This window comes from Neofelis nebulosa, chromosome 3 (assembly GCF_028018385.1).
Source record: "Neofelis nebulosa isolate mNeoNeb1 chromosome 3, mNeoNeb1.pri, whole genome shotgun sequence".
NCBI classification, from domain to species: Eukaryota; Metazoa; Chordata; class Mammalia; order Carnivora; family Felidae; genus Neofelis; species Neofelis nebulosa.
Window position 1 is genome coordinate 32200038 of NC_080784.1, and position 19856 is coordinate 32219893.

The 19856-nt window shown below is 45.7% G+C and overlaps 1 protein-coding gene and 1 long non-coding RNA gene across 9 annotated transcripts in view; one reads left to right on the top strand and one right to left on the bottom strand.

The window, feature by feature from the left end:
* The window catches only part of ADRA1A (adrenoceptor alpha 1A), a 110653-nt gene extending 103182 nt beyond the window's left edge, over nt 1-7471 (top strand). For 2 of the 8 annotated variants that reach the window (XM_058720252.1, XM_058720254.1), the window contains one exon: nt 1007-4698. In XM_058720252.1, the coding sequence (XP_058576235.1) occupies nt 1007-1524 (518 nt within the window). In that variant the 3' untranslated portion in view covers nt 1525-4698. The other 6 variants (XR_009259025.1, XM_058720253.1, XM_058720255.1 and 3 more) reach the window with 6 other exon arrangements.
* Nucleotides 7472-13683: 6212 nt separating this feature from the next.
* Nucleotides 13684-16187, bottom strand: LOC131506557 (uncharacterized). The gene is made up of 4 exons (XR_009259027.1): nt 15992-16187; nt 15021-15169; nt 14747-14849; nt 13684-14029 (listed from the first exon to the last, which is right to left on the bottom strand). It is a non-coding gene; the product is annotated as an uncharacterized LOC131506557 (long non-coding RNA).
* Nucleotides 16188-19856: the final 3669 nt, after the last annotated feature.

Below are 19856 nucleotides of genomic sequence, written 5' to 3' on the forward strand. Positions count from 1 at the left end.
AACTTAAGAGGACAAAAAATGGGCAACAGTTGCAGGAAAGCAGTGCATGCGGTTAGAGTAAATATATTAACGGCAGAAAGCTAGCTTACGTGGAGTACTTTGGAAGACCCTGAAGGTCAAGTGACTGACAAGCATTTGGCAGCCATTACAGCATGTCGAGCAGGGAGGCCTCAAAAGGCAGCATCAAAAATAATCGGCATAATTTCAGCGTGGTAGAAAACCACTGGCCAAAAGTTGGCAAAGCCAGTATTTTGTGCATGCTGGATTCTCATTAAAACATACAACTCCCAGGGTGCCTGGGTGGCTCAGTCGGTTGAGCGTCTGACTTCGGCTCAGGTCACCATCTCGGTCCGTGAGTTCGAGCCCCCAGTCGGGCTCTGGGCTGATGGCTCGGAGCCTGGAGCCTGCTTCCAATTCTGTGTCTCCCTCTCTCTCTGCCCCTCCCCCGTTCATGCTCTGTCTCTCTCTGTCTCAAAAATAAATAAACTTAAAAGAAAAAACATACAAGTCCCCTGCTCAGGAGAGAAGAAATTCGCAATTATTTAGGCTGTGTCTATATAACACCCCGTCGAGGAACAAGGGGCATATTTAGGTATCCCCGTTTCGATATGGATTATTTTAATGGATTCCAACTTGTTTTTAAATTCAGTCAAAACAACTTGCATGTGCCGACTCAGCCTAAATTTCATCGTCTTATTATTTAAAGTTGCGTCGCCCCATCACGTGATGTTTCATCATCGAGAACTGGTGCATCCCCACCCGATGGGTCGGCTCCCTTAATACGTATTGCACATGTGAACCAGGTGAGAAGGGTCTCCGAGGATACTACGAAAGGGCTACATTCAGAGGGGCTAGCCGGTCAAGTGAGAAACGCAAGTGCATTTGGAATCATTTGAAACATTTTAGCGATACGAAAGTACGTGTGTGCTTTTATTTGCTTGTTTCCCTGGCCAATTGGCCTGTTGGCTTGCAAATAATGTGTATGAATCTGTGTGTTTTCTTCTAGGGTCTTTCTTCCCTGATTTCAAGCCCTCAGAAACAGTTTTTAAAATAGCGTTTTGGCTCGGATACCTAAACAGCTGCATCAACCCTATTATATACCCATGCTCCAGTCAAGAGTTTAAAAAGGCCTTTCAGAATGTCTTGAGAATCCAGTGTCTCCGCAGAAGGCAATCTTCCAAACACGCCCTGAGCTATACCCTGCACCCACCCAGCCATGCCCTGGAGGGCCAACACAAGGACCTGGTGCGCATTCCAGTGGGATCCGGAGAGACCTTCTATAAGATCTCCAAGACGGATGGGGTCTGTGAGTGGAAATTTTTCTCTTCGATGCCCCGTGAATCTGCCAGGATTACAGTGTCCAAAGACCAATCAGCCTGCACCACAGCCCGGGTGAGAAGTAAAAGCTTTTTGCAGGTGTGCTGCTGTATGGGGCCCTCGACCCCCAGCCATGGAGAGAACCACCAAGTTCCAACCATTAAGATCCACACCATCTCCCTCAGTGAAAATGGGGAGGAAGTCTAGAGGACAGGAAAGGTCAGAAGGAAGGCAGGGGGCGGGGGATGATCTTAGGCACCCACCCCACTTCCTATTCGGAAGGCCAGTTCACTCTTCCTGGATGACAAGACGGGACCATCAGACCAGGGACCATGTGGGAACGGGGTGGGGGAGGAGACCTTGGGCAGTGGGTAAGGCTCAGGGAAGAAGGGGGATGTCACACGTCCATCCAGCTCTAAATGACGATAAACAGCATTTCCTTGAGGCTAATGCTCTCGCGGTCATCCTCTGAGGCCGCTTTCCACGTCTGGCCCTTGCAAACGAAAACCACCATGGGAAACAGAATGTCATACACAATCCAAAAGACTATAAATATAAGGTTATGATTTCATCACGAATATTTTGAGCACACACTCTAAGTTTGGAGCTATTTCTTGATGGAGTGAGGGGGATTTTATTCTCAGGCTAAACTTACTGACAGCCACGTTGGATATTTACAAGGAGAGGGCCTGGAGAGGAAGAGCCTTAAGATGGAGGCCAACATCCAGGCACATTCTTTCGAGAGCGCATTTTAAACTCCACTATTTCTTATCCATCCAGTTGCTTAACTTGGGTGAAACGTGGCAGTGAGGTTTACCTTTTGCAGCAGTTTGACTGGATGCTGCCCCTGATTCCCTAAAGATGAGGGGGAGGGGGCACTCATTTTGCCTCGGAATTAACGGAGGCACACCCTCTATGCTCGGGTCTAGATAGTTGGGGAAAAGATGGCTTTTCCTGATAGGAGACAGTAGAGGTGAGGGCCCGTTTTTTCAACTTACTGCTACAGAAAAAAGTCCAGTAGCCAATGCCAAGATCAAATCGAGGAAGGCTTCTTGTGAAACCTACTTAAAGATCAAGAGGTTGGGGTGTAGTGGGTGCTGATTTCATGCTAAGAGGCTGCAAACTTACTGCGCAGCGTTTTTGATGTGGCTTAAAAAGGCTTTTCTTGGCAAATGGCTTACTTTTTCCAGAACTCCATTATGAAAATCCAGAGCTTGTAGTACTTTGAAAGGCACATCCTGACTTCCATTTTTTCTCAGCTGCTTCGCTACCGCATAATGAATGAGGTTCAAGGTCCTGAATGCACATGCAGCCTGGTGGAATGAGCCTTATGATCCAGGGATACCCTTCCTGAACTTTGAAAGATACACACGCTTAGCTTGAGAGGAGACTGACTGGTCACCAGAAAACCATCTAAAGGAGGAATTTGCAAATAGTTTTTGACAGAGGCCCATTGCTTCTGGTAAAAATCCAGGAACCTGTTCATTTCATCTATCCCCACTTTCTACAGGAATGGGGGGAACTTGCTTTATGTGTTCCAAATTTTGGTAAACCTTCATAACTCTGAATATTACTGAAGATGAAGATGATCATGATATGCAAAAATTAAAATATTTTTCACGTGCCACAGTAAGAATTTAAAATAAGACTTACGTTTTTAGAATAATTCTGGACTAGAATCACTGGTCTAAAAACTACTGGTCGACCATTTCTGTGGCCTCTTCCCCCCACTTGAGTAATTTCCTCTTAAGAATTCCCAAGCAGATTGCAGCCCCTGTTTAACTTTCACAGCAAAGGTAGGAGCTTGTGATCTTCTCTTCTTCCCTTGCAGCACAATGATAATTTCTTCAAGTGCGCCTTGAAGGCTAATACCTTTGCACACTGCCATGGTGGGGGGGGGGGGGGGCGGGGGGGGGGATGTTTGCATGTGGATTTGAGTTTGTGGCTGGTTGTGCCGGGACATAAAATATTTTGCCTTTTCAACCCTTTCTGGAGAATGTCCTCTTGCTGACCAGATACACACACTATGTATGCCTTGTGCTTATAACTTTGATTCTGGCATTAGATATTGGCTGGATTTTTAGACTCTGGGCCTGTCTGCATGTCCCATAACAGCTCTACCAGATGTGGGGGTCCTATTATGGATGTAAGCATCAAGAAAGGACTTGAACATACAAAACTTCTCTTCTGCCTTGATAGGAAAGATAAGTTTCATTGTTCACAAGAGTTTCGTCCAGGATCTGAATTTTAAAAACCACTTTTCCCAGGCTCCCTTTTACAGGCACAGCATCCCCGGGAAAAGAATGGTAAATGTCTTGTTTCCATAAAATATGGCTCTCTTAAACAACATTTCCAGACAAATTTAAATTTTAGGTTTTATTTGGGGAGGGAGGGGATGGGGAGGAGCAGAGAGACAGGAGAGAGAGAATCCCAAGCAGGCTCTGCACAGCCCCCACGGGGTTCGATCTCATGACCGTGAGATTGTGACCTGAGCCCACATCAGGAGTTGAATGCTTAACTGACTGAGTCACCCAGGTGCCCCTAAATGTTGGATTTTAGAAAGCTAAGGATCACCAGAAAGCCAGCATTAATGCCATTTCTAATCAAAACAAGCAGCTAGAAAATCTTTCGGCCATCAGATAAAAGCCATGACAATTGTATTCATGTGAAACTATCCATAAGTAAATTATCTGCTACACCCTTCACCAACCACACTCCCTCCAGGGAGGCAAACTTTAACATTTATTTCCTTTCCCATAACATGATATTAAGTATAAACATGCCAATTTGACAAGAAATCGATAATGTCACCCAAGACTTAGTCAAAGTGGGATAAACAATACTTGAGTTATTTTTACTCATCCACAAAAATCTCTGTACCTTTGAGCATGCCAAAAACTCTCCAAAATTGTCACAGTTAAACAAATGATTGTCATATTTATACTCACATGTTTACTGCTTCTATTTGTAGTTTGAAGAATTTACCCAGAGTAACAGTGGTCAAAATGTTTTCTCAAATGTGTTATAAAAAGCAGTTGCTTTGAGACTCTCTGAACATCACAAAGAATCAACTTGACATAATGGGATGGGCAAAATTTGAGTTGCTTCTGCAGTTCAAATTGTGTGCCTTAAGAAAGACCTTGGATGTCTGTACTCAGACATTTCCCCAAGTTACTGCAAGGATTTCAGGAGAGCACTTTGCTTGTCACAGTTTTCTTCCTCTTGCCTCACTTGTGTCTCATCCAAGACCACTCTGCTGTCATCATTTTGTGTATGCTAACGCTCCCCAAAATATTAAGGCTTTGAACTCTCACTACCTACCTGGGATCATCCATCCATGGTGGACAGCGATGTTTGGGTAAATAAATATATTCTTAAGGCTTTTTTGTTAGGTTCTTTGGTGCGCCGGGCATTGGCAGGGCATCTTGTACCCCATTATCTCTAAACCTCATACCAATTTCACGTTTCTATTTTAGAGATAAAAATCTGAGCATTAAGAGTGATTAAAGATTTGCTGTAGGCCAGTGAGGAACCATGATTCAGTCCTGGAGCTGCCTATAACGCTAAAGTCTTACCTGTTTCTCCCAGTGCCTCTGCCCCCTAAATAGTAGGGGTGAATGCTCCCCAGTTTAGATTGGATATGCTGAGGATACGAAACTACACCCAAATGTTTTAATGTCTTGTCTCTTTGGGATTTGCCTTCCATTTAACCTCAGTAAATGTGTTGCCAAACTCCATCCCAGCCAAATCCCCCAAACAGATCATAATTAGAGGATCTCGTGTGCCACAGTTTTTTTTTTTTTGAGTCGAAGAGAGAGAAGAGAAGGAATTATAGCTATATCTCCAGGAATTACACGGAGCCCAGAGAGCATATCAAACATGTGAATTTCATATCAGTCCCTATAGGGAAATGGCTCAGAATGCTGATCCCCAGGTAGCCAGACACGTAGGCAACCCTTGAAAATGAAGAATCAGGTGGCATCCGTGGCTATGGATTAGCTGGCATTCACCTGTTCTTGGATTTCCCTTTGCAAATGAAAGCTTTATGCCCTGAGGATCTCGGATTGCCTCACCCCCTCAAAGTGAACTGTCACGCAGACCTTCTGACCCAGTAGGTCTCGTGGTCCCGGCCTGGGAACGAGAACATTTTCGGAACTATCTGCCGGGGCGGGTAATCATTCGCTCATTAATCGCAGCTACTTGATCACGGCTTGACAAACATTCTCATTTGCTTCTGGGGTTGGTTCTGCACAGGTCCCCTTGCCAAAAGAGATGCTGCCTCTGCGTAAGAGTGCTTGTTGACTTAATTAAGGAAAGAGCTCTGCTCGTCAGCAAAGGGAGAAGGGAGCCCAAGCACATGGAAGGTAAACTCTGCCAGCAAAACTAGGGTGACCCAAAAGAAGGCAGTGGTGGCCAGTAGGAAGGCATCAGAGGTGTGCCCACCGTTGATCTGATTTCTCTTTATACTACTAGGACTTTTAACCATGAAACTGCCTGCACACAGCTCCGGTCCAGCCAGATTGGAACACACTGTTGGCACCTGCTCCTTGTCTACGTGCTGTGTTGGGGAGCAGGGCTGAGCCCAAGCTGCTGTGGGGTCCACCGTCTTCAGAAGGCAATGACAACAGTGGCCTCCTGGCCCTCCAAAGTCCCCGCAAGATGAATGAGTGGAGATGACTTTGGGGTCTGGGCTGGCAAAAAGCAAATTAGGATTTCAGCAGAGGACACCCAGCCCCTTGCCGTTGCCCCCATCTGCCTTGCTTCACTCATGCCTCCCAAGACCCAGATGTCATAGGGGCTGAGGGTGGAACCCATCTGCCCCGTGCAGGAAAATGTCATTTCTTCTTTGCTGCTGCAATATGGATTCCTGAGTCTCCCGCCTAAAAGGAAAGCTATGGCGGTGGGCAGGGGGCACCTGCCCCCTGTGTTGAGAAGGAAGGGAAGACCTACCCCGGGCATCGCTCAAAGCGGGATGCATGGTTTAGTAATATTTGCTACAACTGATAAGCAAGGAACTGCCCTGAAGCTGGTTGCTTCTCTGTTTCCCAAAACAAAAGGATTGTCTTTCCTTTCCGTGTCACCCAGTCATTAATTACATCACTGTCCCTTGACATCATAGTCAACATAGCCACCTCATAAGCTGGCAATGCTTAGTGTTAAACTATGAGAAGTAGAGACTTGATCAGGTAAGAAGAAATCTAAGAGCAAATCCATACTGTGTTTGTAGGAAAAAAATAATGAAGGCACCGACCTGTTAAAAAGCCCAGGTACAGTAGGTGCATTCGGATGTAACAGAAAAGAAGCTAAAACAGAAAGTCCCGGTGTGAGCTTAGTATTTCCTTCCGTTTATGTAACGCTTTGTACTTGTCCAGGTAATTTCGCCTATCTCGCGTCATTCCTGTGAAGGACAGAGAGAAGGAAGGGTGTATTATCTCTACTGAACACATGGAGAAACAAGGGGACATAGAGATTTAAGGATGCTTTGAATAGCCCCATATCCAACCTCTGACTCCTCTTTTCGTGATGCCCTCAGTATCCCCAAAGACCACTGTGTTTCTTGGGACCGTGAATTTCATATGTCACTCACTTGTCTCTGATCCACATTTTCAGTTCCATTGTCACCTTCTCTGCTATTACATCCTTGCCAGCGGCTGGCCAGTGCAAGATTGTCCTAGGGGTTCAGTGCACATTTGTCTCTGCTTCCCTTATTGGCTAAAGGACAAGCAAATGTGATTCTGTTCTGTCTCCCTAGATAGGCAGGACCAGAGCCAAGGAAGTAAGCAGAGCAGGGGGCTCTTGGCTTCCTCAATAGGGTGACACTGTAAGGCAAAGCCAGCAGTGATTAACAACCTAAGGACCTCAGGAATACAAAGATGGAAAAGGGAGTTTCTGGAAGGCTCAGGTGAGCCTGAGGGTGGTTGTTACAGTATCGTTTTGTCACTGCCGGCAAACTGCCCTCTTCCTCCCCTGCACCGGGCACTGCATTTGGCACAAAAAAATACTTAAGAGGCACAGACAGTCCCCAGCTGGGTGTGTTCCAAGTTCATCTGTTGCAAAGTCAAGAATGCGTGTTGCCAAGAAGCATTGTTATAGATGGGGGAGGGGAGGGGTGTTCCCAAACCAACTAAAAAATAAAAAATCTATTTAATGTATACATGGGGCTGGCAAACTTTTCCTGTAAATGGCTAGATAGTAAATATTGGAGGCATTGTGGGCCATATGGTCTCTGTCACACATTTTTTTTTTTTTTTTTTTTTTTTTGATTTTTGCCTTTTTTTTTTTTTGGACGATCCTCTAAGAACATAGAATCCATCCTTAGTTCATAGGTCATTGCATAAAAAACAGGCCATGGGCCAGATACAGCCCATGGGCTCTACTTTGCTGTCCTTGATCTACGCTGTCTCTAGCTTATGGTATAGGAATACTAATAATAATGTCAAGCAGTGGATTTTAGTGTCTAGCTTACAAGCATCTTTTTAAAAAACTATGCCATTGATACATCTCCGATTGACTACATTAGTATTTCCAACCTTCATGATTTGTTGGAGAGTGGCAAGTTCATACGTGGCGGGGGGTTGGGGGGGGGCGGCTTGCTCCATGTAACCCACTCACCCAAAAGACATATTTTAGTTCATCACTGCAATTTGCTATCCGGGCACGAGGACAAGAGGGAGGCACCAACCACCCCTTCCCACTTTCGGGTTCTGTAGAACAAGCAGGCTGCGGAAGCTCGGGGAGTCTACAGGGAGGTTGGGGCAGGGGCGGGGGTCTTTCAGCTTCTCACACCACTGGCAAAATCTCCCGGCACAATCCATCTGACTCCGCAACAATCAGTGAGTGCCATTTGACCGTGACCAGTGTGAAATCCCTCCAAGAGCACTGGAGCCTGCTGAAGTGGGGGTCCCTAGAGGCTTTGGGGGCCTCACTTGGCTCTTGGGAAGGCCTTCAGATCATAGCAGCCTGCACCAGGAAATTCGAGGGTCCACCCTGGGGATCCCCAAGAAGGAGGGTACAGAAAGAGGTGCTGGAGGGAAAGGATATCTTCCAAAGACAAATACTAGCTTCTAGCAGGACTTCTCCCTCTCTTCCTCATCCTTTTCCTTCTTCTTTCCCTGTTTTTCATTTTTTGTTTATGTCTGACATGACCTAACTAAACTCAAAGTGGCATTGCTGTGGGGAAACACTTAACCCTCCCCTGTGATGACAAAGCCATGTTTCTCGAAGTTAGCATGCTATCGGAGGGACTTCCTTCCCCGTCCCCTCTCTGGTCCTGCTGGGCAGTGAAGGGGAAGAATATGTTGTCAGTTGGACACAAGGTGTGCAATTCTGGTGGCCTAGGATAACATCCACAGTGTTGAGAGATGAGACTCTGCAGCAGGGCCAGGGGGTAAGGCATGGAATGGGAGTGGGTGCAGAACTGGTAAGGAAGGACCTGGAGATATCAATAATTATATCAGTAATATATATAATAATGTAGCAATACCAAAAATATCAGTGCTAACACCAGTGCCTACGTTGGGCACAGCAAGGAAGGCTTGGGCCATACTACGTGGCCACTTCTCTTCCCTCTCCGTCCCCTTCCATCTTGGTCCTTTCCCTCTCTCCTTTCCAGTCTCCCTTCCATATCCCTGCCTCTCTCTCTACATCATTCCACCCTCTACTTTTTTTTAAACTTATGAGCGATGAATGCTGGGGTAGGCACCCTTGTCCCAGAAGGTGCCTGTTCCCCTGGGATACAGTGCTCCGTGCAGAGTTCTGGGTGACAAGGGGGGGTTTCCCTCACTTCTCCCGTCCCCTCCCCTAGTCAAGCCTGACACTGCAAGCTCGGATCCCCGGAGCCTCCAAGGAGCCCCAGGCAGGAGATGGGTCCACAGAGCGAGGTACACTTCAGGCCCCTCCCCCAGGACTTGAACATGTGCTCCCATTGCGGTCTTTCTGTTCTTATGCTATTAGTTCCAAATGAAGGGTGCAAACACAAAGTGCTGGGGCTCAGGAGTGGTTTCTGGGTTATTTCTCTCCCTATCCACAGGCAAGCATCTCTTTTATCAGTGCCACCTCTCACCCTGACGTTTCAAAAGTCTTTACCGAGCCCTACAATGTCACCTTCTCTTTCTCTTCTGCATTGTTTGTCTCTTGCCTCTGTGTGCCTTTACTTTTCACTTCTCCTCTTAGCCCTTAGGGCCTTCGAGACCAAAATTAATCCCAAAGTAAACTTGGTTTCATGTCAGCATTAAGCAATGATTGTTCCCTCAGAAGGTACACCCTAGGCAAAACTCAACAAAACTCAACTAGGGGAAAGGTGCTCCTTCTCATGTGGTGCTCCCACCCCTGACCCTGTCCCCACCAGCCCCTCTGCTCCTAGAACTTATCCATGGACTCCTTCTATTCTTTCATCATAACTTTGGGCCAGGAAACATTCTTCTTTACGCAGAGGGTGCTCTCCTACCGAGTGTGCTCCTGCTTCTGCTGACGCGGCTCCGTGCATTTGTAATCCCCCTGTAGTAGTCTGCTGGGGTTGTCATAGCAAAGTACCACTGACAGAGGGACTTCAACACCAGACATTGATTCTCGCAGTTCTGGAGGCTGGATGTCTGAGGTCAAGGTTCTGCAGGCTTCTTTCTTCTGTAGCCTCCTTCCTTGGCTTGCAGATGGCCGCCTTCCCCCAGCGTCTACACATCACCTTCCCTCTGTGTGTTTGTGTCTTAATCTCCCCTTTTTCTCAGGACACAGATTGGATCAGGGCCCACCCCAATGACCTCATTTAACCTAAACTGCCTCTTTAAAGATCCTTTGTCCAAATGCAGCTATATTCTGAAGTCTTGGGGATTAGGGCTTCAACAGACGAAATGGGGGGGGGGGAGGGGAGAGTAGGGGAATTTAGCTCCTAACACTTTCCTCCCCACTCTGTCCTTTCTGCCCATGAAAACTTATCCAGAAGTTTTTCTTCAAATCAAAAGTTCAAATTCAGCCCTTCCTGACCATCCTCTCCAAATTCTCTCTCGATTGGGCCTGACAACCAATTGTGCACTTTATTTTTTCATTCTTCTGTTGCTTTTTAAAAAATCTATCTGTCTATTTTTTTCACTTTAAAATGTACTTTACACTGTGCCTCTACAGGTTCTGTCTTTAGATGAAACCTCCTGGAAAGCAGGAGCTGTCGTGTGTCTTTGGATGCCCAGAGCAGTGCACAGCCCCTAGGGGATCCTATCTAAGGAGCAGGGCCCCTCCTGAGCAAGCAAGCAGACAGGGGATGAAGAGGGACATGGGACCAGAGCCAAGCGCTAGTTACAGGAAGGGGCTGGAAGATCAAGTCCAGGGCCTTGGAAATGCCAGATGATGCACCAGGACAGCTCAGGTAATAGTTACTGGGCTTCTGAAAAGTTATAGTGAGATTGTAATCAGGGGTGCCGAGCACAGCAGTGAGGAAGCCCAGGTTAGCTGCCATCTTGAGTCGGGCAGGCATAGGATCCCCTGGGAGGCATCTGCATGCAGGAAAGCAGACCACCACCAAGGAAGGGGACAGAACCTAGACCCTGAGAGCAAAGTGAGACAGAGATAAATGGGGTGAACAACCAACAGCAGAACCCAGTCCCAGGAAATGGGTCACTGAGGAACAGACTGAGGGAAAGATCACCACGGGGTCCCAATCCCAGCGATGGGTGAGTTCATGCTGTGTTTCAACGTCTGCTCTGCACCAGGAGCCGCTTGAAAAATGAACGCCAACAAGCCTTTGGGTGGCTTTTCCTCCACTGTCTCCCAGCCTAGAAAGAGCAGAGGAAAGGAAGCTACACTGACTTGGCTGGATGTGTGGATGTAGATGGTCATTCCCTGCTAAAAGGTATCTTAATTCTGACCTTCTGAAGACCACCTCCCACTATTCCTGTCCCCAGCCCTCAGGGACTACAGTATACAGTCATTGCTGCTCCTGCCTCTCGGGGAATGCTGCCCACCCTGTGTGGTTTCAGACTATCTCGGCCTGGTCACCTTGCTTCTGTTGGGAAATTCAGTCCCATTTCTGTTTTATCCACCACCTAAGCCTTTTATTGTAGACGAATTGTTCACCTGCAAGGTGCTTCTCTGACAGCCATGGAGTGATGTCTTCTCTTCTGCCTGGTTCCCGCTGGGAAGCCAAGAGCATTTATCCTCACTTGGAAGGACTGGGACTGCTCTAACTGCATAGCATCTACTGTTGTGCTTTCCGGGCAAGGGACTTTGGTTTCCCATCCCCCTGCCCCCTCCCTGGGGCACATCTGTTACTGGAAGGGTTTCTGGCCCCACAGTATCTATCACAATGGAGCAGCCTTGTTGGCTAAGAGTTTGTGTTTCAGAACAGCTTCAATCCAATCTAGAAATTACAGGAGGAAAAAAAATCACATGAAAAGCCAGGGCCTACCAAAGTATTAAGTGTGTTTAAGGCCAAACCATCCCAAAACATTGGGATATATTGATTGAATGTAGCAATGGCTTATTGATTTTTCTACTAAAACACAACCACAACAGAAAAGACGACAACAAGAAACTTGTCTTTCTTCCCCAGTCTGGTCCTCATTCCTTTCGCTAAACTCAGCCTTATCTTCATAATGAAAAGGTTTCAGCTTTGCAGCTTGGCTAATTGAAGTCTCAGTGGTTGGGAGGCCCTTGGCTCATTAATCAAAAGCTGAGCACGAACGCTTTGCAGTCCACAGCACCTCCCCCCCCAGCCCCTGTGCCCTAGCAGAGGTGACAGTCCTTGCAAAGAGCAGAGAAAGAGGGAGCATCGACGAATAGGTAGCTTTAATCAAATATAAGGCTGCCCAAATGCAACCTGACGAGAAGGCTATTCAAGTAAGATGATGAAATATTTGTAAGAATAAAACAAGCAAGTATTCCAAATGTTCGAATAACAGCTCATTGTTAGTTGTCTCCGTACTTTCTTAAGAGAGGCGAACGTTGGCTAGAGACTAACTGGATTAAAAAGGGGGGTCCCACGCTTGCTTTTGTCCCCACCTCCAGCAGCTCCCCCGACCCTCGGCCTTCACTATTGTGAACAGCCGATATCTCAACCGCAACCCGCGGTCACTGACGTTCTGCAACAGCAATTCTTGCCTCGGCTGTTACAGCCTGAATCACAACACATGCTTTCTTCATCAGATGTGGAGGGAAGAAAATAGCTCCTTTTGTCTCTGGGGTATAACAAGTCCCAGGCAGCCCACTTTCCAGTAATACCGCACCTACTTAACCCGATATTGCAGACAACGAAATGAGCGTGCTCCATACGGGGCACTGTGATAAAGTATGCGGAGAGTAAGTAGGAGAAATTACACTTAGAGCATCTACTCTGTGCCAAGTCCATCGCGCATTCAGATATGGTGAAATGTAAGATTTTTCAGTCACTTTACAAAAGAAATGTTTTCACAAGAGACCCGAGAAGAGCCGTGGCCTGGGAGCCACAAGGCCTGGGCTTAATTTCAGGTGCCCATCTCTGTACCCACCTAAGTGATCCTGGACAAGTCATTTGACATCTCTTGACTGCATTTTCTCACCTGGGACACGGGGCAGGCAAACGAACTAGCGCACGTGAAAATGTCTCATGGGGCTGATAAACCGTAGGAAATCATCGCGGGCACCCAACAAACGCTGCCACCCTTTCCCTGTCTTCATTTCCCCTCCCAAACACTATGTAAATAGAACATTATTATAAGTTACATCACCTTTAAGGTGTCTTAAAGCACCCAGAACTGCCCGTGCAAGAAACAATGGGGTAAATCTCTCGCTTTCCTTTGCTTTCTACCTCAGTTCAGACTGATCTGTGTCCAGACGCGGGTCTTCACCAGTTCAAGGCACTAACTGAGCTTTCATTCGAAAGTCGCAAGAGGTGTTGTACCATTTCCGGGCTGCTATCATTCCTAAATTTAGAATGCAGGCACCAAATCCCAAGTTTCAGTTATGTACACCCCGCCCCCCCCCCCCACCACCATCTACCACAACTATGCTATTTCCTTGGGGTTGGAAATTTCCCAACCAGAGCATTTTGTTTTAATTTTTAAAAAATCAGACCCACTGTGCTAGTTTACAGCTTTCCACCAAATTCTCAGATTATAGACAGCCTGGAACGAGAGTCTCCAGTGATGGTGACTGCAATCTTTCTCAAATTAACTACTTACTTGGCAATAGGAGGCATTGTGTTACCGTGGGCTGAAAGACACTACATAGCATGCAGTCCCTATATAAAAGGTGTGTGTGTGTGTGTGTGTGTGTGTGTGTGTAATTACATAAACGATGTTATAAGAAAGAGAAGTAATGTTGACCCCTGGAAAACAGTAGAACATTTGAAGTACAGTTTGGGATTAAAACCATCTAAAGAAATAGGGCACCAGCAGGCCTGGGTGACTATCAGAAGTTTATGCAAGACAAAATAGCAAATTCCCAGGCATGCCCCCCAGGCAGTTTTGATTTCAGCCAGACTTGAAACCCACATCACGGGAACACCAAGTCAATCTCAGCTCTAATTTCAAGTTGCCAGTGAGCGCCTTGGCACTTCTGTGGACCCCCTTAAATGATCTCTGGGACCCTTCCGGGCAGGTGGCTCCACAGGAAAATCCATACCGCAAGCTCCGCCCATCATGGCTCAGTCTGTGTAGGGCAGGCAGCCATCTTGAGAAGCTGTGTTTGACAGGGACCTGCTGCCATCTCCGGGCTAAATGGTCTCTTGTGACTCGGAATCTCAAACTTGCTTTAAACGGAGGGGGAAAAGTCACTTTCGGGGATGAAGTTCTTGGCACACTCTGCTTTGTGTAAACACAGTCTATGGCTATTTCGGTCTTCTGGGTTTTGAGAAGCCGGGCTATGGCAAGGGTGAACGGGTTGGTGCTGGCCCAAATTACAAAGAAGAGTTTTTTCATTCTTTCAGTGCTAGGGGAAGGAAAACTGAGAACATCGTCTCATAGGGAGCAGAATGGGACTGGGTTGGCCAACAGGGAAATAAATGTGGGCCTCAGTTTACAAAGAACCAGCTCTACCAAAGTTTGAACTTGTGAAAACGGATACATTGGGTTTGTAGTAAGAATTCTTACTCTACAGAATTTTGGTCGTGTTGACTTTCGAAAATGGATACGTTGGGTTCGTAGTAAGAATTCTTACTCTACAGAATTTTGGTGGTGTTGACTTTTGAAAATGGATACATTGGGTTCGTAGTAAGAATTCTTACCCTGTACAGTTTTGGTCATGTTTACGCATGATGCTTAGTTTATTGAAAGTATTAATGTAAGTCATTAAAGGTCAATGTGTCTTTTTTTTTTTTTTTTTTGAGGAGGCATACATCCATCACATGAAGCCAGCTTCATGTCCGTGAGTGCTGTCCTCATAGTCAAATGAAGGGGGTGCCAGCCCACCCCCCGCTTCCTGCTACTCACTGTCTTTTGAATCCACCTCAGAAATCTGTAAGTCTTACCTGCCACATGGATTTACTTCTTTGTTGAACATTCACCTGACTAAGACAAAAGTCTAACATATTACTCTTGTCATTACTGGGACACTAGTGACTGAAGGAGAGGCTGTGGATGTCAAAATAAGAGAGAAAAACAGGTTTGGGGGAGAAATAGTGCAGTGTTTTGAGAGTCAGCATAGTACAACTTCCTCTGTTGCATTCTTAAGCTCCCTTTGTGTCCCTCGAATTCTAGCATGTCTGTAAAAGTACAGGAGGCCATGCTGCAAAACCAGATCACCTTTTTCCAAGGGACGCTGTCATTGCATACAACAGTTCTTTCACTCTTGTGTCCATTCTGTAATATTCCATGAGGGCTCCAGGCTCAGCTCCAGACAGTGGAGGAAACAAGGGTGGACACATGATCCTCCCTCTCAGGGTGCCTGTGGTCTACGGAGAGGACAGGAAAGTCAACAATTGTAGTAGAACGTGGTAAGCTCCGTGACACAAGAACTCATGCAAGGACAGGAGAGTTTAGTGTAAGGCACTAAAGCCACCCTCGGAGTCAGGCTTTTCCAAAAAGGGTGGACCTCTCATTTGGATCTTGGAGGACAAAATGGAGTGGGAAACAGAGGGAGTCGTTCCTAGCAAGTAAGGATTGAACCCGTGCAAAGGCCCAGGGGCTGGTGAACCTCGGCATGTGCCGGGGTTGCCTCCCCCTCCAGTCTGTCGGGGCACATGGAAATCAGCCTCACATTTCATGGTGGCCAGTTGGCTCTGCAAACCCCATTCCCCAGGTTCCGTGCAGGAAAACCATGCCTGGTTTTCTTCTTACTCTGTTTAAACCAAGGATGAACCAAGGAAGAACCAGTAAATAATGAACCAGCGGCTTTCCTGTTAGAGCTCCTATGTTTGGCCTGGCTGAATATCGAAAAGCCTTGGTTTCTCAATTGTCTGATTCTCTTTGTTTTCAAGACTTAACACAGCATTACAGTGGGATGGCTAAACAGAAAAAAAAAGTCTATTTCTTTCTCATTGTGCAAATAAACATTCGTTGAACTTGAAATGGTTAATCATTAAGAATAACCAAATGCTTTGGAAGTCTTTGCAAACAAGTCTTACATGATGCAATTCAGTGTTTTTTTAATTGAAGAATTGTTTTTAACAAGGAAATGTTGTACAATATTAAAATAAAGAGTTTTCCCTACCACCACCACCCCCCCCACACACACACACACACACAATGCAGAAAATAAATGGATCACTACAGACCCACGAGGCTGGCTTTCACAACATCCATCATTGAAGGGTCGGTATCATGCTGTATCAGGACGCTGCCATAGTAGCTAAGGGTACCTGGGAGATTTTGCAAATCAAATGCAGCAGAGGTGGTGGGAGAAACTGAAACAAAAATGAAGACCTTGGAACTGCATTTCTACAATCAATTAACGACTGGGAAGGACTTGACTTGCTGGGGCTAAAGGAAATCATTCTGGAAGTTCATTTTGTCTGTGAACTCAAAACTGTATTTTAGTAAATAAAGCTGATGCCGTTCAAACATGAACCCCGTGACGTTTCCTGGCTTACGGCAGCTTTTCTGCTTGTCTACTCATTAGATGTGTTAAAAATACAAACATGGCATTTTCCACTTTGCCAGAGAAGCAAATGTGGGCTGAATGGCTGATTTTCGCTGCTACGCTTTTCCTGTAACCCTTAACAATTGTTGCGGTGAATAAGGCCCCTGTAGGGATATTTGCCAACTATGCAGTGTTCGTGGACCATGCCACCTTCTCCAGGTTTCAGTACTTGGTTGATTGAGTTGATATCACCACCTTTCCCTCCATGTAACAAACAAAATTCATCTGAACCTCGCTGAGAGTTTGGTATGTGTTCTTTGCTCTAAAAGAGAGAATTCTCTCCTAAGTCAGATAAATATGTTCATGCGTGTGAATTGTTATACTTGAACTTGCTGCTGCATTCCGTACTAATGCATATATATGACACCCAAGCTGACTGTGATTGCTTCTGAAGCATCTAATTCCTTTTAAATGGATTCAGTATCTTTGGAATGTGCTGTTTAGGTGTTTCTGAATTTTCTACATGCCATTTTTACAGGTTCATTTGTTTTATGGTACGATGTGGTGAACAATCACATTGGTTCTTTTTTTTTTTTTTGAGAAAACAAATGTACATATGACTAGGCAGATGAGTAAATTATTGAAAAAATATACTTTATGAATCATACAGCCCACTGTTTAAAAGGAATTTATTTCATTTGTTTAATAAAGTGACTGTTCAAGTCATAAGCATTTATATTGCCCTTCTAAATATGGATGCCATAATATTTAAGTGTTGTTGAATATTGATGTATGTTCCCTAATAAAATACCTTAAACCTCTGTCTTTAGATGCACAATGCCTTAGTTCTTCGATCGTAATGTGTTGTGAACATGTTGGTTGAAAAGTAGAGTGGATACCTCAGAGAAGGAGAGTCAGGTTTTGACCAGCTCAAGAGTGTAGGTGGTCCATAAAATACACTGGTTGGCGGCATTCACGGCACAGGTAAGAACCAAAATAGAACCACATCATCTGGCGTAGAGGCAGGGGAAGGTAGTAGTGGGAATGAGACCCAGAAGAATATTGAATCGACGTCTGTAAGGCTAGGCGTATTAAGTGACCCAAAGCCGGGGCAATAGGTTACGGGGAACTAGTTGTCAGAGAAGGTCATGGGCAAGAATGGTTCAAGGGGAGTTTTTCAGTGGAAATTCTTGCCTGCCCATGCTCTCACAGCCTGGGAGCCCCAGGGCTACGCTTTTAGCCCCATTCCCTCAAGGTAGCACGCTGGCATCACTGGGGACAAGAAGGCTGGGGTCGAACTGTCACAGGCTCCAGATTCCTTTAGCCACTTGCCAAGGCTGTTATTCAATATGTCTGAATCTTTGTTTCCTCTTCTCAAAAATGGGGACAATTACTGTACATCACTCAGATTATTGCTAGCGTAATAAAATAAAATGCTTCCTGTGAAATGTTTGGAAGAATGTCCGACATCCGGTGAGCACCCAGCAATTTTCATTGTGACCGCTCAGGAGTATGACCATGGCCTTCCTGGTGATGAGGGCTCATTATTTTTTGCCCAAAGCCCTTAGCATCTAAGTCAAATGATAGTGTCGCTTCTCCTATACCGATCTGGGTTTTTGCCAAATCGTGTCCTATCCTGCAGATGCGCTGCTGGTCACATTCCAGGCCCCCGTCGTCGTCATGGTGGTGGCTCTACTCCCTGGACCCCCACAGAGGGTGGGCAGGGGAGGGCAAACACAGGATAGGGGAGGGGGAGCATCATGAAGTAAATGAAAGTTTGTCGTTGCTCAGGCTTTCTTTTCACAGAGCTTGGAAGTGACATGACAGGATCACCAGGTTATCCTGATGACTTCTGTTCTTAACTAATTTAGGTTTTGCCCCAGGATATAGATTATGGAAGAGAGAGAAAATGGAGACATGGTCAGTTTTGCCACTGATTGCTTTCTATGAAAGTGGGGGAATAATGTGAAATAAAGGGGCCATGATGACACGAGGGCTTTGTTTCTGTTTGCATTGTTCCACGGCTAACATTTACTATGGAAAGCCCTATTCTAACTGGTTCCAGTACATCATCTCATCGAATCCTCATAACAATCCTGTAAGGAAGTGCTGGGAATCGATTAGGGTGCATTTGGCTGGAACAGAATACCCGGAGAAAAGTAGCTGACGCAGTAAGAAAATGGATACTATCGTCAATAATTTGGCATGAAAACATTCATCTTTGCCAAAACGCTCTGGAATCAGACCGCCTGGGTTTGAATCGTAGCCAAGGGGATATGTCAGTAAATGTTTAGCAACCACATCTCCGAGAAAAAAAATTAAAACGAAAAAAACACCATGTGCAGTATTTGCCAGTTTCTGTGGTGTAAATTCTCCCACGCGGACAGATATCAAGCTGCCAAAATGACATCATGGAATATAGTTTTGGGAACAGACGTACGCGGTTGTCTCTTTGGAGCCTGTACAAGCCACACCACGGATCCCACCTCTGCCCTTGGTAGTGTGTAGCCTAAGCCTCTCTCTGGGTTCGTTTCCTCATCTGTAAAATGGGATAATGAGAGCACTTTCCTCATTGGATCGATACGCATAAAAAATTTCTGTGCTTAGCATACAGTAGTGCTTAGCGCAGAGACCATCTCCAAAGAGCAAAAGTGTTCATCCTTACTCAATTCCTAGTGCAGCAACTCCTCTGAAGTGTGTGTGGCAGTATTGTGATCCTTTTTCAGACATTATATTGCATTGACTCTGCCCCCTGCGATCCCCCATTGAATTCGCTAGTCTCGGTTTCCGACTGCAAAGTTTCTCACCGCAACTCTGCCCTTTTGCATTTTTACTTCAACCATTTAATGATCCCATGAACCAGTTTTCTCAAAGAGCCTCTTAATGCCATACCGTTCTGCCAGCCAATTATTAGTATCTCTCCTGTTTATAAATGCAAATTGCCTCCAACAGAGTTTATGAAAAATAATTATTCTGTTGTAGGTGGACAGAAAAACCACTCTCCGTGCCCACTCTCCACACTGTTATTACGTTCTCATCCATACTCTCTTTCAAAAATAATATATCTACATGACAAACTAAATATACAAAAGCACTACAGAATCAGGGGATTGGGATGAGTTTGGGGCTCCTGAAAACTACCACAGGCCACTCTGTAGTTCTTTTCTGGGGGAACAAAGCCCAGAAAAACAAGAACCAAATGGGAAACAAAGTATAACTTATTAATTCCAAAGTTTTCTTACACTACCTTGCTTGCATCTAAAATGTCCAGATTTGGGGCATCTGGGTGGCTCAGTCGATTAAGCATCTGACTCTTGATTTCAGCTCAGGTCATGATCTCACAGTTTGCAAGTTCAGGCCCCACATCGGACTCTGTACCTAGCACGAAGACTGCTTTGGATTCTCTCTCTCTCTCTCTCTCTCTCTCTCTCTCAAAAATAAATAAATACACTTCAAGAAATAAATAAAATGTCCAGATTTGAAGAACAAACTCCAATGTCCACTTCCATCCAGCCCCATGAGCAAGGAAGGCACTGGTAGGAAAGCTGAAATTGAAAGTA